Genomic DNA, 20985 nt, shown 5'->3' on the forward strand with positions numbered 1-20985 from the left:
AAATTAGTAGAGCTAATTTAAAGCAAAGCTTTTATTTATTGATTTTTGAAGTTGTGTTTTACAACCTAATGGTGAGGTCTTTCTATAGTCTTTCACCTAATCACTTCTAATTGAATCGAATACTTGAAAATTAATGAAATAATACTATATCTTAATTCTTATTCTAAAAATATTAATTAAATAATCTTAAGGGATATATTTACTATAAAATATGAATAAATAAAAATACTAAAATAATGCAACCATTATCACATATGATTTTGTATAAACTTACATGAAAAATATGGGCAAAAGATTAGCTTTCTTGGCCAAGGTTATTTCAAAATCATGTCGCACGCATCCCATGCGTGCTTGTTTGCGAGCGTGCGTGTGTGTTCACGCGCACGAGCATGTCGTGCACGTGATTTCTTCTCACGTGTGCTGCACAGGTGCTCGTCACTTGCACATACGCAACATGATGTCTGCATGCTCGATCTTCCCATGTGCACTACTTGTGCATGCGATCTCCTAGGCATGTGTGTCGGGTTGTTCCACACATACATGATGCCCAACTTACAGGAAAACTTGTCTACACGCCTTGTGTTGGTTTTTCACACGGGTGAGAGTCCCGTGGGTGCAAGAACTCCTTCCCGCACATTTGGATGCTCGTTTGTGTGTGTGAAAAAGTTCACGTACGTGACATGTGCTCCCTTCTCCTATCTAAGGACGGACAACCTATTTTGGTCCCGCTCTTAGACCTCCCATTCTTGGGCAAGCAAATTGAATGCAAGCTGGAATTTCTTAGCCTGACTCCTTGTGATTGGTCCAAAAGGTATTTGGATCCGATTTCTCAATACCTCGAGTCCATATGGGATATCTATGTAACACCTCAAACCCTTGTACTTAATTGTGATGTCAAACTCTATTATTCGGGCTTCATGACTATTTAAAATTTATTGATATTTTATTTATTTTATGAACATTAATTTTTTTAACTTGTTCTTAAATTATTTTTAAGATTATTTTTGAGATATTTTCAAGAAAGGTAAGAAAAAGAAAGATAAGAAAAAGAAAAGGAAACAAAAAAACTCATAAAACTGCGAAAACAAGTTGTGGGCACTGTGCATGGTCATAGCACACAGGCTTGCGCAACAGCAGCCAACGCACAAGCACTGCACATGCAGCATGGCATGCCTGGGTGCGCAGCTGCATGGCAGCTTGTGTGCTGTCAGCCACGACCCACTATGCACGACGTGACCGGCTATCGCGTCATGTGAGCTATGTTGTGCGAGTCCCATGCCAACCACTTGCTCCATGTGTCTTTCTCTGATTTTCACCACTTGGCGTACATCCAAGGCCCTTTTTTTGCTATTTAAAGGATCCTTCTTCCCTCTTATTTTTCCACCATCTACCCTTCTTTATTTCTAGTAAATTTTGGAGAGAGAGAGAGAGAGAAAAGGTTTTAGAGAAAGAAATAAGTGGAAGGAAGTAGGAAATATCAGAGGGCCCTTTTCTTTTTCACCTAAAAGACAACTCTAGTTACGGTTACAATAAGAGATTCTTTAGTATTTGATGGATTTCTATGCTTGTTTTGATGATTGATTACTTGAATATGAATACATGACATATTATTCATGAAGAATGTGTTATATGATGATTTGAAATGCATGTGGGATTGACCCTTTATCTTACTCTTAGTAATGGCAAAGAGAGTTGTTCTAAGGAGTTCTGGCTTTAAAGAATATTTTGATGATCAAGGCTGGGTATAACAGGTCGTTAGTCGAATATGTTGTTGAACTCCACCTCGTTCTGGATATGAAACGATTATGAATATGTGATGGATTTGAGTATGTGATTATTATAAATAAATATCGAATATGAAAGAGAAAAGAATGAAAATCCGTTTGACTGTTATCTTTGAGGGATTTCTGTTTATCCCTCCTCTGAATATGATATGTTGGTGAACCATTTCCTGTGAATGATCGGTGTTTTTATCTGACGATAGTGGATTTACGATATGATATGTAGAGCCACAGTGGAAGCGAACAGTCGTGGTCATAGTTTATACCCAATATCATTATAGAACTTATTTAATATCGTTATGGAACTAACCTAATATCATTATGGAACTAACCCAAAATAGAAATTGAATCGACCCCAATAGGGAATGAATTGATATGGTCATTCACAGTGGTAGTTGGGAACCCCTCTGCCTTCATTAAATATATGTTGGAACGGCTTCGCATGAAATAAAACACAAATAGGATTGAGAATAATTGTTTGGAAACTCTATGGTTAATTCGTATGATGATTCTTCTAAATTTTCCTGCTCTTGTTAAAATCTTGGTTGGTTCAACTAGTTTCTATTGCAATGTTTGCTTATGATTGGCCATATAGTTTTCCTACCTTTACTACCCAATATGTTGATAATATTCATTTGTTTTTATAAGTAAAATAATAAACTTTTCTAAGTATTTGAAATGAGCTTATCTTGTGGAGACTTCTGAATTAATTTATTTAATTGAGGAACGATGTTTCTTTTTAAAGGTTAATTACTTTTTAAACCTTAGTGGTGTGGTTTAAATATTTTTTTCCCTTACTGAGTTTATATGAAAGTCACCCCTAATTTGTGTCCCCTCATATGATAGAAGTTCGTTTGGATCCCTTCTTGGATCCTTAAGATGGTTATGAGTACCTTATTTTCTCCATACTCTGAAGACACCTTTTGTAACTATTTAAATGACTTTTAATCTGCATATTCTTATTTTGCTAGCCAATCTTTGGCCTCAAGTGTAAAATAAACCTTTGATTTTGTGTAAGGGATTTATATTTTCAGCTCCAATGTTAAATTAGTTATTTACACTCGTATCAATTTCTGTTATCAGATTCCCTATTACCTTATTAAGTATCTGGGATGTTACAGTCTGGTTTTTGAGATTGAGTTTTCCTGTCGGTGTTGTGCGTATTAACATCATCCTTGTCTTCTTCGAAAACATTCGTCCTTAAACCTTTACCTAAATCAAAAGGAGAGATCAAAAACCTTAAATGTAACAAAGACACTAAACTCACCTAATAAGTCAATCTTGTAAGCTTTATCGTTGACTCGCTCTAAAACTTGAAGCGACTCATCTCCCCTAGGATCCAATTAGGACTTCTGTTGTTTAGAAAATCTTTCCTTTCGCATGTGAACACAAACCCAGTCTCTTAATTGGAATACAACCTGTTTTCTTCCTTTGTTAGCATGCCTTTGGATATGTTCTCATGCCTTTTCGTGCATGGTTTTAATGAGTTACTTCCTCTATTGTCCATCTGTATTGTTAATTTTTTGCAAAGGTATAAGTGTGAGATCAAGTGGAATTAAGAGATTAAAATCATAGATAATTTCAAAATGTGAAAATCGTGTGGAAGTATGAATGCTACGATTGTAGGCAAATTCAACCATAAGCAAACAATCTTCCTAAGTTTTTAGATTTCAATTAACCACAGTTCTCAATAAGGAACCTAAAGTCTTATTGACCACCTCAGTTTGGTCATCTATCTAGTGGTGACAGGCAGTGGAAAATAATAGTTTAATTCCTAGTTTATCCCATAAGACTCATCAAAAGTGACTAAAGAACTTGACATCTCTATTACTTACGATAGTTTTAGGAATATCATAGTGTATCACAACATCTGTAAAAAACATATTAATAATATTTGTTGCATCATCAATTTTATGGCATGTAATGAAGTATGTCATCTTACTAAATCGATCCACTAGAACAAATATGTTATTGTTACCTCTCCTTATCCTAAGCAACTTTAGCACAAAATCTAATGGAAATATTTATCCAAAATGTCATAGGTACAGGAAACAGTGTGTAAAGTTCATGAGGTAAAACCTTAGGTTTTTCTGTCTCCATACAATACATTGATTACATATACGCTTAACATCCCTTTTCATGTTTGGCCAATAAAAGTGCTCATGTAGAATATTTAGAGTCTTGGTTACACTAAAATGACCTATGAGTCCCCGACTATGCATTTCACGCACTAGTAATTCCCTAATTAAATAGTTAAGAACACATAACTTGCCATCTTTGAGGAGGAACCCATCGTACCTGTAATATTTTTTGAATGCATAGTGTTCACATGCATGATAAACAGTAAAAAAAATATTTGTCATTGGCATACATATCCTTGATATGTTCAAATCCTAAGAATTTAAAATGTAGATTAGTAATTAAAACATACCTTCGGGATAATGCATCGATCACAATGTTATCCTTACTCTGTTTATACTTGATAACATAGGGGAAAGATTCAATGAATTCCACCCACTTACCGTGCTGACAGTTGAGTTTACCTTGTCCTTTCAAGTGCTTCAGGGATTTGTGATCTTTGTGAATCACAAACTCTTTTGACAATACATAATGTTGCCATACTTTTATTGACCTTACCAATGCATACAACTCTTTATCATAGATTGAGTAGTTTAGAGGTTCACTACTAAGCTTCTCACTGAAGTAGGCTATTAGATGACCTTCTTGCATAAGTACTACGCCTATACCATATATCTGAAGCACTACATTCAAGATCGAAAGTTATGTTAAAATTCGTTAAAGTAAGAATAGGTGTAGAACACAACTTGTCTTTCAATAAAATAAAAAAAATTCTTATTTGTTAGTCCATGCAAACTTTACGTTGTTCTTAACCAATTCATTCAGGAGAACCACTATAGAACTAAAATCTTTAACAAATCTACGATCAAAGTTTTTAACCCATGAAAACTTCTCACCTCACTAACTATTGTTAAAGTAGGCCATTGTTTAAGTGCTTTTACTTTCTCCTCATCCACCTCAATGCCTCGTTTACTTACCATAAATCCTAAGAATATAAGTTTGTCGCATAAAAAGTGCATTTCTTAGCATTGGTATACAACTACTCCTTAAGGACCTCAAGAACTAATCAAATATGCTAGAGGTGTTCCTTTAGGGTCTTGTTATAGAGTAGGATATCATCAAAGTAGATTACAATAAATTTACTAAGAAATGGGCGTAGGACATATTTCATAAGCCTCATAAACGTACTAGGAGCATTGGAGAGACCAAAAGGCATTATCAACCATTCATAAAGGTCATACTTTGTTCTTAAAGGCGATTTTCCATTCATCTTCAAGTTTCATCCTTATTTGGTGGTATCCACTCTTAAGATCTATCTTAGTAAAAATGGTATAACCATTGAACTCATCCAACATATTGTCTAACCTAGGGATAGGATGTCGATACTTTACTGTGATCTTGTTGACAGCTCTATAATCAACACACATCCTCTAGGAACCATCCTTCTTGGGTACTAACAACACTGAAATAACACAAGGACTCAGGCTCTCTCTAACATGTCCCTTTCCTAACAATTCCTCTATTTATTTCTAAAGTTCCTTCGTTTTTTTCAGGATTACTTTGGTAAGCAAGTCGATTGAGTATGGTTGCTCTAGAGACGAAATCTATCTAATGTTAGATCCCTCATAGTGGTGGCAAACCGTCTAGGATTTCTTTTAGGAAGATGTCTTCATATTCCTATAAGAGAGAAATAATAGAACTTGGCAAATAATTGTTAAGGTCAGTTAACATCATATAAACTTCAATGTACTGAAGTATAATTAGGCTTTTCCTCTCATAAATCCCTCGCCTCACCTTTCTTTCCCTCATATAAAGACTCTCACTCCTTTTATCCCTCTCTATTTCTCTTATTGGGCCTTTGTTATTTTTCTTTTGGGCATATTTTTCTCTGAGTGGGCTGACTTTATTATTTTCAGCATCTTTTTCTCTCATTGGGCCTTCTCTTTTCTTTTTAGCCCCCTTTATCTCTTTTTGCTTTTCCATATAGGAGTCGAAAGTTTTTTTCACTTTAACTTGGTCATCGTGTACCTCCTTTGATGGTAGAGGTGTGAAAGCATGACATAGACCATCATTTCATATCGAGTAATGATTGGTACGACTGTTATGCTGCACCTGTCTGTTAAATTGTTAAGGCCTACCAAGTATTAGGTGGCTAACATGCATAGGTACAACATCACAACATACCTTGTCCTTGTATGGATCGATGGATAATGGTACCACGACTTATCGTGTGACCTTGACCTCACCACATTCATGTAACCACTGCAAATAGTAAAGGTTAGGATGTCTGGTGCATGTTAACCCTACTATTTCCACTAGTAGAGGACTGACACATTGGCACAACTTCCCCCATCGATGATCATACTACATACCTTGCCATTAACTAGGCAATGGGTATGAAATATGTTTTCTCTTTGCTCATTGTCCTCGCTTTGGGCTTGTAAATTCAGAGCCCTTCAAACTACGAGGACTTGACTCAGGTTTAGAAAAGGTTAGTGAAATAAAAGCACACTCCCTCACCTTCACTTGTGTTTACCTCACAATCTCTCATTGTATAGCTTATTCCACCAAGTTGAGCATCAGGAACTAAGTTCACTTAATCAGGACTTGCATGTTAGTCTTAAAGATAAAAAGAGGAATCCTACGGGGAATTTTGTTTCTAGAATCTCAAGTTAAGAACACATAAGAAGAACTTGATGTGTATTAATTAAATATTAAGTAATTAAAAACGAGAAGCTATTTAGGTATATCTCAAAACCAAAGCACAATGAAGGATAGAAACTTGAGCACAAAGAAACAATTTTGTACTTAAAGTGTAAGGGATCCGATCAATCTTAATGGATATAACCAAAATGTTATTCCTAGTTATACTACCCTAATGATGGCTACGCTTTACGAACAATTAAGTTTCTTTTATGTCAAATATATACAGACTCAATGATGCAGTGCTTTCAATTAAACATGGAGCAATGACTTTCATGTGTTTATAGAGACGGTTAATCTTCCTTGTTTGTGTAATGCAAAAACATAAATTTTCATGCACATCTAGTAAGTGAGGTAATTTTCTTTTAACAAAACAAAAGTTTTTGTCACCTGGTACGTAGTTAATCTTTTGTTGTTTATAAATGCAGCATAAGAAACTCATATTGCCTTATGGGGTGCAATTGGTTTTCTTTGATTTTCTAGTATAAATTTTTTTGACTAATTTTACAAAACACTACTATTTGAAAGAACAAACTGGATAGGATTAAGTGGGATACAAATCATAAGCAATACATATTAGCAACGAGGTGTTTTAGTTGCTAACTATGCAAGAACAAGTGTAAAGCAAAATGACATAATAAGCTCAATAAGGTGTCTAAGTTCTGATACCAAATGACATGGGGTGGAGATGAAAAATTTCACGGATTAAAAATACCTCGATTATGAACCCACTATATTTAGCAATTTAAATTTTAACATAAATTCAACCCTCCCTACTAAAATCACAATCAACATATTGAAGGCTTATCTAGGTAACTGAAAAATAAAAAGAATAAGGAAAGACGTCATGACTAACCCGATAAGTTGATCTTAATTTCTTGTCTTAATGAAGCAATCTAAAGCTCCCTATCTTAGAGACGCCTGAAGAACACTCAAAATTAACAAAGATAATTTTAAGCAAAAGCTTTTATTTATCAATTTCTAAAGTTATGTTTTACAACTTAATAATGAAGCCTTTTTATAAGCTCTCACCTAATCATTACTAATTAAATACAAATACTTAAAAATTAATAAAATAATAATTTATCTCAATTTTTATTCTAAAAATACTAATTAGATAATCTTAAATGATAGATTTACAATAGAATATGAATAAATAAAAATACTAAAATAATGTAGCCATTATCACATGTGATTTTGGATAAAATCACATGGAAATATGGGTAAAAGATCAACTTTCTCGGCCAAGGCTACTCCAAAATCATGTTGCACACATCCCATGATGGGAGGGGTCCCACATGTGTGCTTGGCTACAAGCAAGCATATGCACTTAGGTGCGCGATTTCTTCTCGTGCACACATGTCACTTGCGCGCACACGACATGATGTTCACGTGCATGATCTTCCTGTGCGCCCGCCTTGCTTGTGCGCCTAATCTCTTGCGCGTGTGTAGCGGGCTGTTATACACATACACTCATACTAAATTGCGAGAAAACTTATCTGCATGCCCCATAAGCGTTCTTCACACTAGCAAGAGTCTACGAGTGCGAGAACTCCTTCTCGCATGTTCGGTTGCCCACTTGTGCATGTGAGCATGTTCACGTGTGTGACATGTGCTTTCTTCTCCTCTCCAAGGTTAAATTAGGATTGACACTATTTTAATTATTTCCTTTAAAGTTTTTTAGTCTAAGTCTTATTAAGAATTAAGATTGCATTATGTTTTTTATTTCAAGTCGGATAAAAAATAAAGGTCTATATAAGGACCTTAGTACTTAGGTTGTAAATACAATTCATCAAATCAATAAAAAGTCAAAGCTTTTGTTTTTTATGAAATTAGTTTGGCTAATTTTTTATTGTTCTTCGAATTCTTAAAGTTAGAGAGCTTTCAGAAGTCTTTTGAGCCAGAGAATCACGATTGACTTATCGGGTAAGCTATGACTTCCTTTATTTTCTTTTTAATTTTTCAAATTATCTTAATTATTGCATTCCATGTTGCTGGGTGAAATTATCAAGTAGGGCAGGTAAATTAAATGATTAAGAGCTTCTAATCATACGTGATGTGAGGTTCTGGGAATATTACGATCCTTCCAAGTCCCTTCCACATCATCATTTCTCTTTCCTTTTTACTTTACATCTCAATTTTCGTATTTCATTAGAGATTTTTAATTTTTCAAATATTTGATTAAAAATTCTTTATGTACCCAAAAATATATTTTTCTTTACATCCAATTGCCTTTATTTACTTCGCTAAGTATAGTGTCATGTATTTCATTCTTTTTATTTTTTTATTTCTTTTTTTTTTAATTCCCAAAACTTGTATTGTTTTGAGTTGAATCTCTTCCCTTATTATCAATTTATTAATGTTTTTATACTTAATTTAACACCCTATTTTTCATAGTTTATTGCCCAAAAAATTTTCTTACATGGTTGCCCCTATTTGATTTAACCTGAATGTTCTACTTAATGCTTTATTTTTTTTATGTATATTTTTCTTTATTTATTAATTTTCAAATTTGCAACCTTTATTTATGCCTATTTCATGAAGTATCCTCAGGCTCTCAAGCTTATGTTTCAATTCACCCCACATATCTCTTTATGTTTTTTTTATATTATTATTTGAATTCCTTAAGTTAACTACATTTTCAAAAATAAAATCCTTAGATATAACCCTATTTCTTTTCTTAATCATTTAGTACATTTCTTGCAAATTCTTGAAGTCAATACTCAATTTCTCTAGTTAATTTCTAAATTTACTCGATAAATTTTTTCGCTTATTAGTTTACATTTTCCTTTATTTTTTAATTTCATTAATTTCTTTCTTGATTTGGTTGATCAATATTGAAACATGTTAAAAATTGTTTTAAATTACTAATGCTTTTGGGGTTATACAAAGAACTGAAAAAGATGTAATTTACATGGATTTAGTGAAATTATAAATAATTAGGCTAAAAACCAAAAAAGGAAGGAGAAATCAATGCATTTTGCACTGAATGAAAAAATTAGAAATGGACAAAGAGACAAAAGATAAATTGTTCAATAAACTTTATTTTGGAAAAGGCTAAGAAAAGAAATCAATTTTAGAAAATATAGATCTTTAAATTAAATAAGATTTGAAAATAAATATATAGACCATTTATTACGAAGAAGTTGGTGAGATAAAATCAATTGGACTAGAATTAGTGGAATAAACTACATCAAGATTGTTGTGATCAAGAAAAGCCTCCAAACTGCCCAGAGTAGATAGAAAGTTATACAGACAACTAAAAGAAGGATTTTGAGTTTACTGTAGGCAACCATGTTTTTCTAAAAGTATGCCCAATTAAGAGCATCATGAGATTTGAGAAGAAAAAAAAGTTGAGCCATCAATTAGTCGAACCTTATAAAATTTTAGAAAGAGTCGAGACTATAGCCTACAGACTCAAATTTCCACTGAAGCTCTCCAATATACATAATGTATTACACATGTCAATGCTTTAAAAGTATCATCCTTATTCATCGCACATCATCTCGTACGAACCCCTTCTACTCAAACAGAATTTGACCTATGAAGAGGTGCCCATGAGAAGATTAAAACATCAAGAGAAAGTACTATGGTCGAAGAAAATCCCTCTAGTCAAGATACTGTGGTAGCATCACTCCTTAGAAGAGGCTACATTGGAGCACAAAAAAGACATATAAGTTAAATATCTTAAGCTATTTTTAGTTAATAATAATTTGGGGTATCAAATTTTTTTAAAGGGTAGAATTTGTAACAAACTAGAAAACGCTACATTATTAGGGGATTGTAATGTTGTAAAGTTAACTCTTGACTAATCAAAATACATAAATTTTGGTGAAAACTTTTGTGTAAACATGGTTGAGTCCATTAAAATTCCCTAAAAAAGGGAACTAATTTTCCCAAGAGGAATAAAATCCCTCGATAAAGGGATAAATCTCCCCAAAGGGATAAAATCCCTTGGAAATTAGATAAATTATGATATGAAAATAACTGAGAAAAAATCTAGTGATAAATAGGAGGTTTTTGTGACCAATGAATGACGAAAAATAATAAACAACAATGAGCTTCCTATACATATCCGAAAGTGTTCCCGAATAGAAAGTACTTAAGTTGAATCTACCCAAATACAAGCCCAAGGGAGTGAATTAGGATTAAATGAATACAAACCTTGGCTTAAGAAGAAGTAGAATTAGAAAAGATGAGAAATAAGGAAGTTATTGGGCCTCATGACAAAGAAAAGACTCGACCCCCGAGTTCCAGACCAAAAGGAAGCCCAAGACGTGATTTAGGTGTGGATACCAATAAGGTAAACGTGTGTGCCCCTTCACACATGTGAGCTGTGGCACCCGCACATACTGCATGTCACCTACACAGCCAAACACATAGGTGCAAATAGCAGCACTTGCATGCCCCATAATACGCACACAAACGCATGATAGGCTACCCACATGTGTCGCAACTGCGCATATGTGGACAGGTAGCTCCACACGCCTTAGTGCACGTGAGCATGCGTGCAGACATTAACAGGTATGCACACCCCATGGGTGCGTACGCAGCACACCAGACGCATGCCCAATGCCTAGTACGCGCATGAAGGAGCCCCACGTGCCTAGCTCACACAACTCGAGTGACACATGCACGTTACTTGCACACGCCTAGCATGCTGCCTGCAAGTTAGCCCACTTCTAAGTCCTTTTAGACTCTTTTATTTTCCTTTTTCAAATGTTACAAGAATTCCAAGACTTCCACAATTATCCATGTAATTTAAATGCCAAAATTAGGGGAGAAATTCTACCCAAATTTAAACTCCAATGAAGATCAAGATTAAGGAAAAAATATTATTTTATTAATTTTTTTAATTTTTTTTGATTATTTTAGTTAAGTTTAGGACAAGACTTAATTATTTTAATATTTTTATATTTTTTTTCTAGTTAAAATAAGTTTAAGAGTTTGGATAGAAATTCTAAATCATATTCTTATTAGAATAAGTAAATAAAAACCTATATAAAAGCTTTAGATCTTAGGATGTAAATCAAAATTTAGTTTATCAATAAAAGTTAAAAATTGTGCTTTCTCAAAATTAGCTTGACTAATTTTCTGGAGTGTTCTTCAATTTATTCAAAGTTAGAGAGTTTTACAAAATCGTGTTGAGTTAAAGAGTTAGAATCGACTTATCGAGTGAGTCGTAACGTCTTTCCTTCTCTTTTTAATTTCTCTATTTTTTGTTTATGCGTGCCATATAAGTGACTGTAGATTCAAGTAGGGAGAGTTAATTAGGTGCTTGATATTCTGATTGAATGTGTTGATTGAGGTTTTAGAAGTCAAAACAATTTTTCCCATACCCTCTCGCATAAGTTGATATTAGAGCATTGTGTTATTGATGTCAAATTCCCTATAAGTATAAAATTCCCTAAAAGGGAGATAAATCCTCCAAAAGGGACCAATCCTGAGAGGGAGATTTCCCAAAAAGAATAAAAATTTCTAAAGGAGAAAAATCCCTTAGGAAATAGGAAATCCACCGAAAAAGGGAAAATCCCCTGAGAAAGATAAGGGGCAAAAAATTCCCTAACTGTGGGAGAAAGAAAATGTAGAAAATATGTGATAACGGGACCCCATAGTTAACTTGACACGCATAGGCACCAAGTCGCAAGCATCTATCGGCCCGCACCCAAAACCGGTTGGCCACTCTCTCCCCCAATGGTCCAGATCACTTACACGTGATTGGATGGCCTAAAACATTTTGAGAATCCTATTTAAATAGACCATTTGGGCATTTGAGAGGGAAGAAATCACTTGGAAGTCGAAAATAAAAAAGAAAACTAGCGAGAGAGAGAGAGAGAGAGAGAGAGAGAGAGATAAGAAAGAAAACATATTACGCAGAGGCCTGTTTCTTTGAGGTAAATCCCTTAACTCTTTCAATCATTTTTTTTATCCATCTGCATGATTTGTTTAACTAAAATGCTTTTTATCCTCAGGAAAAGAAAGCAACACCCTTGCTGTTTCAAAGAAGGAACACAAAGCAAGTATAAGAAGCTTGCGAAAACATTGTCTATAGGTATAATTGCTTGAAAATCCAACCTGATTTCTTGATAAGATTTGCTTTAAGTTCCTGTTAATTCGTTTAAAATCAAATGCATGAGGAAATAAAGTAACTAAACTAGTTACCGTAGGACAGAAATAATTAATTAATAGTGTGCATGTGTCGGGAAGGGGAGGTTAGTCAAGAAAACTTGGCTAACTAAGGATCCACACTTTTGGTTTACTATTCAGGAAAGACTTTTGAGTCGAATTTGAAGGAGTTTTAACAATTAAACTGAGAGAAATTTGAGCACAAATAGGTAAAAACGACCTGGTAAATGTATGGGAGGTGTTTTCATTTAGGTCCTTTCTTAGTTGTATTCTTCTCGATTTCAAATGCATGTGTGTGTTTTTAATGTATCCATTTTGTTTTTGTGTGTGAGTTTAAGGAAATCATAAAAGAGAAAATTTAATCTATCAAGAAGAAGATAATAGTGCCCTGCAGAGGCCTCATCAGTGCCTAGAAATGTTGGGAGAGTCATGATATTTTGCCTAGGCGCTTCTAGGCTCATACACAGGCATCCTGGGCACTCTAAAGTGTTAGGAAGGGGTCTCCATGTTCTTAACAAGGTTTTTTGGGCACAATAAAGTGTCAACAAAGCTCATTTAATATATGTGCACAATATTTCTAATTTGGTTGGTCAATTTTGAGGCACGCCAAAAATTATTTTAAGATGCTAATGCTTTTAGGAATTTATAAAGGATACAATTTGCATGAATCTAGTGAAACGGGAAATAATTAGGCTAAGAACCAAAAGAGGAAGGAGAAATCAATGCATTCAGTGATGGAACTTTTTGCACTAATTGAAAAATTTGGAAAACAATAAGAGTGACAATAGAAAAAACAACTGAGAGAAAGTGGGAGGGGCAAGATGATAACAGTGATGAAGGTGGTTGGAAAAATAAAAGTAGCAATAAGAAGACAATTATATTATTTTTGTTAAAAAGTAGATGAAAAAAATTATAAAATATATTTCTAGTCTTTTCAAAATACTACTTGAGGCAGAAGTGCTTATTCTTAGATAATGAAAAAATAAAACTAGTTACTATTTTAGTATACGTGTATGTGAATATTTAATTTAATGGGTGTAAAGTATAGTTTATTGATGTCTTAATTAGAACAATAATGGTTGAATTGGATTGTGTTTTAATAAATTATTACAAATTTAACAAAAAAGAAACTGTGATAATTAAATTTATTTAATTAAAATATTTACAATAGATGAAAACCAATCTATTTTTTCTTTTTTTTTTTTTTTTTGGAAAAAAGGAGAGATGCGAATACACTAAGTAAAGTTTTGAATGTCACAAGGTAACAAACTTGCTCGAACTTACCGGAAGATACTACCCTTTAGAGCAAGGAAAAGTTAAAAAAAAAAATTAAAAAAAAAAATTTTAACAGGGACAATGTGACGTAAGCATGAGATGGAACCCGCATCTAACCCCAAATGTCCCCAATTTCCACAAATACCCTTCGGTCTCCAGTCTCCGCCTGCCCGCCTTCGGTCAACATAAGATGGCCTCTCTCCCAGCTTAAATTCCGCATCGCCTCCTTCCTATCGGAGTAGCGTCCTTTTTTGGAAGAGGAAAAATATAACCAAACTTTTTCTCCTTCCTCACCAACTCTCTGCGTGCCTGAATCTCAATCTCTCAGGTACCACCTGTCTACCTTCCCTCACCATGGCTACCGTTTCCAAGCTCTCCAATCCCAACCCTGCCTCCACTCTATCATCGTCCTTCAACTCCCGATCTTCTTCTTCTTCTTCTTCCCCTAAATGCTTCATCTATCTCCGTGCGGTCAATGGTTTCAACGCTAGGTTGAGGTCCTCCCAGCTGTCTCTACGGAGCACACGTCCTTTCGCAGCCTCCTTGGTGTAGTTACTCTCTTTCTTACCTCTTTGACATTTCTATTGTTTGTTTTTTTGATGATGGTGCTGATCTCCAACTTTTTCTTTGTTTTGACTGAGGATTTTATTTTGAACATAGATTTTTGTTCCGCGTTCATATTTTCTTTTGATGTTTCTTTTTACTGTTTGAGTATTCTCTAGTTTTGAATTCTCTGTTCCAGGTCCATGGCGATGAAGAGTTTGCAACTCTTCTCTTTTATTCACTGTTTATATGATCTATCTTTGCTATGTTCTTGTCTTCCGTGAAAAAGGCTGTATTATTCTGTTTACTTGAGGGTCGGGAAACGTTTTCAATACATGTGATTTGATCTTACTAAGGATTATATTATTTCCTTTCTCCTGCGGTTCTTAGTGCTTGATTGGCGAAGTTTATAACCTTTCCGTTATGATGAATTTGTTTTATACCAAAGAATACATGTTTTGGTGATATGTAGCGGCCTAGCTGATATTCAGGTGTATCCTTCTTACCTTTATGACTACTTTTCCTGAATGAATGTCTTGCTTTTACAATGATATGTTAGGCACCGATCATTTTTTTTTCCTTCTTTTTTCTGCCTTTAACGGTCGGCAATTGCTTGCCATGTTGGATTTCTTCTCCTCTATAGAGTATATTCTTTTGTCATGTAAAAGCTGTTTTCTCTTTTCTGTTTCATGGATCCTCTCTCTTAGAAGGTACCGATCAACAATGGCACGCCTATGCCATCCTGCAGGCCCTTAGAATGTGTCTAACTGTTATTTTTTTTTTGTTTCTACTAGACTGCATTTGCAAGAAATATGGGAATTAATTGTTTTCGGTGGCTATTTCTTTTCTTTTCTTTTCTTTTTTGAGAAGAACCTCGTTGGTCAAATTTGTAGTTGATCCTAGAATTTGTCTCTTTCACTATTCAGTAAGTTCTTATCACAATGTCAGGTGTTCTCAGTCTGAGGGAAATGGAAGTACTGTAAAGAGAACAGTTCTTCATGATCTATATGAGCGCGAAGGGCAGAGTCCATGGTATGATAACCTCTGCCGCCCTGTAACTGATTTGCTTCCACTGATTGCAAGTGGTGTAAGAGGTGTAACCAGCAACCCTGCGGTAATTATTTATTTATTCCTTTTTTTTTGTACTTTTTTTCTGTTTAATCTTCAAGTTTATATTATGTGATTTCATTGACTATTATGATCACTTACAACTTTTCTGAACTATTCTCTACCTGCAGATTTTCCAGAAAGCAATATCATCTTCGAATGCTTATAATGATCAATTCAGGTATTCTCTATTTTAAAAAAAAAGTGATCAACTGAGTTATTCTCAGTATCTTAGGACTCCCCAGTTGTAAGCCATTTGAGTGTGGTAATGGGTCAATCTGTTGCATTTCCCCTTTTGGTTTGTAAGCGGTTGGAGCTGGGTTAATTGGCTGAGTGAACCACCAGCAATGTTGAAGGTGACAGAAGTTTGCTTAAGGGCACTGTGATGGAGGAAAAGACTGTAATCTTTTCCTATGTCAGTTCAATATTGGAAACTAGCTTGTTAGCCTATAAAGTATCCAATGGTTAGGAGCATTCATATTGCTGATCTATTTACAGTAAAAGAGGTGCAAAATTCCTGCCTGAGTATTTTGCTTTTGGAGGGTCATTCGCTTACAAGCTTTCAGACATGGTACTCCCATACCTGTAATAGGGCTTGAATTTTGATATACAGAAGACCTGAGTGATTTCTGGTACTGTAGCTTATTACAGAAAAGAACTTTCTGCACTGCGTGAAGGCACCATGGAAAGGAACCACATCTGTTTGGATCTTAATGGTGTTGGCTTGTTACTGTTCTCATGGTCCCACGAAAAGCCATTCGGCTAAACTTACTTGAATGTCCTATAAAGTTTCTACTCTTATTCAGGCTGATATTTTCAATGTTACTGATAATTTAAATTAATGGAATCTTCAGGGAACTCGTACAGTCAGGAAAAGACATTGAAAGTGCATATTGGGAACTTGTGGTGAAGGATATCCAAGATGCATGCAAACTTTTTGAGCCAATTTATGATCAAACAGATGGTGGCGATGGCTATGTTTCTGTTGAAGTTTCTCCGAGACTTGCTGATGATACCCAGGGGACTGTTGAGGCAGCAAAATATCTTCACCAAGTGGTAGATCGCCGTAATGTGTACATCAAGATTCCTGCTACTGCTGCATGTGTCCCTTCAATCAAGGAAGTTATTTCAAGGGGCATTAGCGTCAATGTCACTGTAAGTTTCTCAAGCCTCTCCTTCTTTCCTTTGACCTTATTATCATTATGTATCAAAGTAAGATAAGTAATCTTAAAAGATAGAAGTTAGTACTGTTAGTTGTTTTTGGGTCAGTTCTAATTTAATTTGTACTCTATTCTTTCGTTTTCTTTTTGAGGAACTTTCAATTACTTGACTAATATTGATATCTGGAATTGCATATAGTTTTGAGGTTTAAAACATAGTCTACTTCCATTGAATTCTTTGGAGTGGTAGTTATTCAAATTGAGGCAGGAATTAACTGAATGAGTAGGGTGGGATTTTAATGAGGAACCAAGCCAAACTTGCGGTTAATGTATTAGGATTTTCCAGTGTATCTTTTGATTGTAGATTGCTGTTTGTCCAAGGCAGGTATACATGTTTTTTTCTACCAGCCAAGATTAGAAAATGGCATAAATTCGGCCCGTCTAACTACTATATCCTTCAGTACCTTTAACTACTTGTTTTTCATGTTACTGGTTTGCAAAGCCTGGAGGACAACATTCTGATATAATTTCCTTTTGGTCTTTCCTTTAGTTAATATTCTCCCTTGCAAGATACGAAGCTGTTATTGATGCATATTTGGATGGCCTTGAGGCCTCTGGGCTTGATAACCTCTCAAAGGTTACAAGTGTTGCTTCCTTTTTTGTCAGTAGGGTAGATACCCTGATTGACAAGATGCTAGAAAAGATTGGTACTCCTGAAGCTCTTGATCTCCGTGGAAAGGTAACTCCATATCCTTAGGCTTAAAGAACATGAAACCTGCAACGTTGAGATGATTTTTTTATTCACATGGCATTGTAATCATATCAGGCTGCAGTTGCTCAAGCAGCACTGGCATACAAACTCTACCAGAAGAAGTTCTCGGGTCCAAGATGGGAGGCATTAGTGAAAAAGGGTGCCAAGAAGCAGAGGCTGCTGTGGGCATCAACCAGCGTGAAGAATCCTGCCTACCCTGATACTTTATATGTAGCTCCTCTCATTGGACCAGACACGGTGAGCTACTTTTATGGGTTCATAACTTATCTTGTATGCTTGATGATTACTGTTTATTCCTTTAAGAGAGATTTATTTGTTCAACAAGCTTCTGAAGAAGAATGTGACCATTTCTTGAAGGAGATTTATTTGAGAGCAGTCTTGTTTATATTTCTTTTTTCTTATGCAGGTTTCAACCATGCCAGATCAAGCTCTCCGAGCATTTATTGACCATGGTACTGTTTCAAGGACAATTGACTCAAATGTATCTGAAGCTGAAGGCATCTACAGTGCCCTTGAGAAGCTGGGGATTGATTGGAATGAGGTTGGGTCACAGCTGGAGCTGGAAGGAGTTGAATCTTTCAAGAAGAGTTTTGATAGCCTGCTGGATACCTTGCAAGAGAAGGCCAACTCTCTTAAACTAGTTAGCTTGTAAGTGATATGGTTAATTTATGTTGAAACAGAAGTTGTTGTTTTGAAGTAATAAAGTGAGGGTTTTAAATCCTGCTGTGCTTTTTTCTTTTTTCTTTTTTTAGAGAGCTTTTTAAAGACGAAAACTGGTTTATGTATCATATATCTCTGTTACTTAATTGCTCTGTCTTGTTGGCATGATGTAAGTAATGGAGGCGAGTATGTTGGACTACTTGAATCATTCTCGCAGCGCCTTTGGAAATAGACTGAAGTTTGGAGTGTTTTCATTCAATTTTTAATCTTAATTTTGTATTAGGCTGGTCTGAAATTATTTCAAGTGTTAATGTATTAAAGGGGGTATAAATTTACAATACAATTATGATAAACATTTGAATGAAAAAAATTCTAGCTTTAGGTTTTACCTTAAAAAATAGATTGAAGTTTGGAATATTTTCTATTTATTTTCTTACTGAGAATAATCCTTACTACAAACCAATCACAAAATTTTGAATTCAATATAAATCACTGTCATATCGGGATCAGTCAATCTTATTTTTTATGATGGATGAATGAAGAAGCATTAAAGGTATTTATAATCACCGAAATTGTGAAATCTTAGCAGAACAAAGGAATCAATGATATGGAGTATGAAATTATGTTTCCAAAGCACCTTAGTGAAGTGGTCCTTAATTTGATCATTTAAGCAAATTGAGGAGTGCATAATTATGACAACTACATTTACATTAGTAATCTTATGAGAGAAAATGTAGTACATATTTAGTGTAAAGAAGATAAGAGCATTGATATTTTAAGTGGGCTTGTGGTTTTATAAAATAGTATGAGAGTGGGCATCAAACTCATTACTATTTTAGATATGTAGGTTACTTTTGGATTGAATTTGATTTTGTATTTGGTCTTATTTGTTTATGATTGCAAAAGTATTACCTACTTAATAGAAGAAGGAGTTTATAGCACATGAAAAGTCCTTATAAACAATGCTATGCGGAAAGTGTGGTCTAATACTACTAATGTGAATATGGAGTGTCACACAAATATTATCAAGTGAATATATTTTTAAACTAAATTCAAAGAGTAACTACAGCAACACACCTATAGTTAAAACATTTAATATAATTTATTTTAAACTTTTCTTTCATGATATATGTGATAAATAAACGTCTCTGTAAATATGTAGTTAAATGTTTTCAAATATTTTTAAGAGTGTTCAATTTAAAGAACGACTTGTGCAGAAGACCAGAGTTTTTATTTGGTACGATTGGGATAAACAATTATAATTTAATTCGGTTCAGACTGAAATTGATTATTATCTATTTTTTATAAATATTTTAATTATAAACATTAATAAAAAACAACCATATGTATATATACATATATTAGTTTGATTTGGGTTTTTATTTTTTATTTTTTTTCTAATTTATCATAATATATGCTCAAGGTGACCAAATTAAACTACGCCACATGAGAGCTTAAGGAAACATGAAGGCTCACGACTACATGAGAAATATTAGCCACTTAAGCTTGGAAACTCGAAGCCACAAAGGAAATCCTGCCCACATGATGATAAGAGTTCACGACTGTAAAGAAAATCATAGCTACATGAACTTAAGAGGTCAGGGGTTGCGCTATATAAGAGGAGATTAAGACATAATTCATGAGGAAATCCACCCATGTGGAGAGAAGCCTATGATGGTTCGCATTCAAGGTGACTTAGGCTATACGGATAAAATATTACTATATCATGGATCAATAAACACAAGAAAACTTTCAAGTTTTCTTTTATAAAGAAAGAAGTCTTGAGCCAAACTTTGAAAGCCTCAAAAGGTGGAGGCCCAACCATTGACCAAAGGGGAGAGGGGGCCACTAAATTTTCTTACAATCCGAGAAAATCAAGAACTAAAAAGTTTTACAACTTAAGGACTCTTACTAGATCCTTCACAAGATTTTTTATTCATGTACAGTTCATCAAAACCGACCAACAAAGAGTCCTACAATTTAAGGACACTTGGCCAAACATATATCTATAGGCTAGACATCAAGAGTCTGCAAAATCTCATTCTCCCAACTAAGTAATCTCCTTACCATTCTTTCCTCTTATCATGGACAGCTTAGATGGACTCGTGGAGCATATTAAACACGTGATAAATAAGAGTCCTAAAAGTCTTGGATTCTCAGCAGAACACTCATCTCTTTATGATTGGATTTCAACTTCAAATAAATCTCATAAAAAATCAAGAATCCTTATCCTACTAAGCATGACTGAATTTCAACATATCCTTATCACCAAAATTGAAAATCTTTTTCAATTTAAAGTTCTTGTTGAAATAAGAGAAAAAGAATCTTATTACTAGAAGTCATGGTTAGCCGTTCAAGCATAAAGAGTCTTTAATGTATATTTTGACATGTGTAAGTTATGATCTTATCATCTAAGAGTAGTTGTTATCAAGAAATCCTTATAACTAGTTAACAGTCCAACTTTAAAGTAGTTGTTTTCTCATAGGACTCTTGCTGAATTTGCTTATAAATAGGCCCTCTTATAAGTATAAATTTAAGTAAAGTTCAATCAATAAAGTTTGCTAATTGTGAGGTTCTTCAACCTTCTTATTGCATAGAGAATTGTTATCAACTTATCGAGATAACTTGTGGTGTTTTTATCAATTTTTTTTCTTGAATTTATTTTACTTTATCAAAATATTTCTTGTGACATTTTAGTCAATTCATTTATCTTTATTATTTTAGTTCTTGTTAGAAAATTAGGACTAATCTTAATGTGGAAGCAATAGGATAAAATGTT

At 34.3% G+C, this 20985-nt stretch overlaps 1 protein-coding gene across 2 annotated transcripts; it reads left to right on the forward strand.

Annotated features, from left to right (window-relative positions):
• Positions 1–14186: 14186 nt before the first annotated feature.
• On the forward strand, positions 14187–18465 carry TRA2 (Aldolase-type TIM barrel family protein). 2 transcript variants are annotated; one of them, XM_022044549.2, is made up of 7 exons: positions 14187–14512; positions 15450–15621; positions 15746–15795; positions 16469–16769; positions 17325–17513; positions 17601–17783; positions 17953–18465. In XM_022044549.2, the coding sequence occupies exons 1-7, from the start codon at positions 14319–14321 to the stop codon at positions 18196–18198; spliced, it is 1335 nt and encodes a 444-aa protein (XP_021900241.1). In that variant the 5' UTR covers positions 14187–14318; the 3' UTR covers positions 18199–18465. The 2 variants fall into 2 exon arrangements, with proteins under 2 accessions (XP_021900241.1, XP_088069692.1); XM_088213566.1 differs by having other exon boundaries at positions 15456–15621.
• The last annotated feature ends 2520 nt before the right edge of the window (positions 18466–20985 follow it).

This window comes from Carica papaya, chromosome 2 (assembly GCF_054855325.1).
Source record: "Carica papaya isolate Zhongbai chromosome 2, ASM5485532v1, whole genome shotgun sequence".
Taxonomy (NCBI): domain Eukaryota; kingdom Viridiplantae; phylum Streptophyta; class Magnoliopsida; order Brassicales; family Caricaceae; genus Carica; species Carica papaya.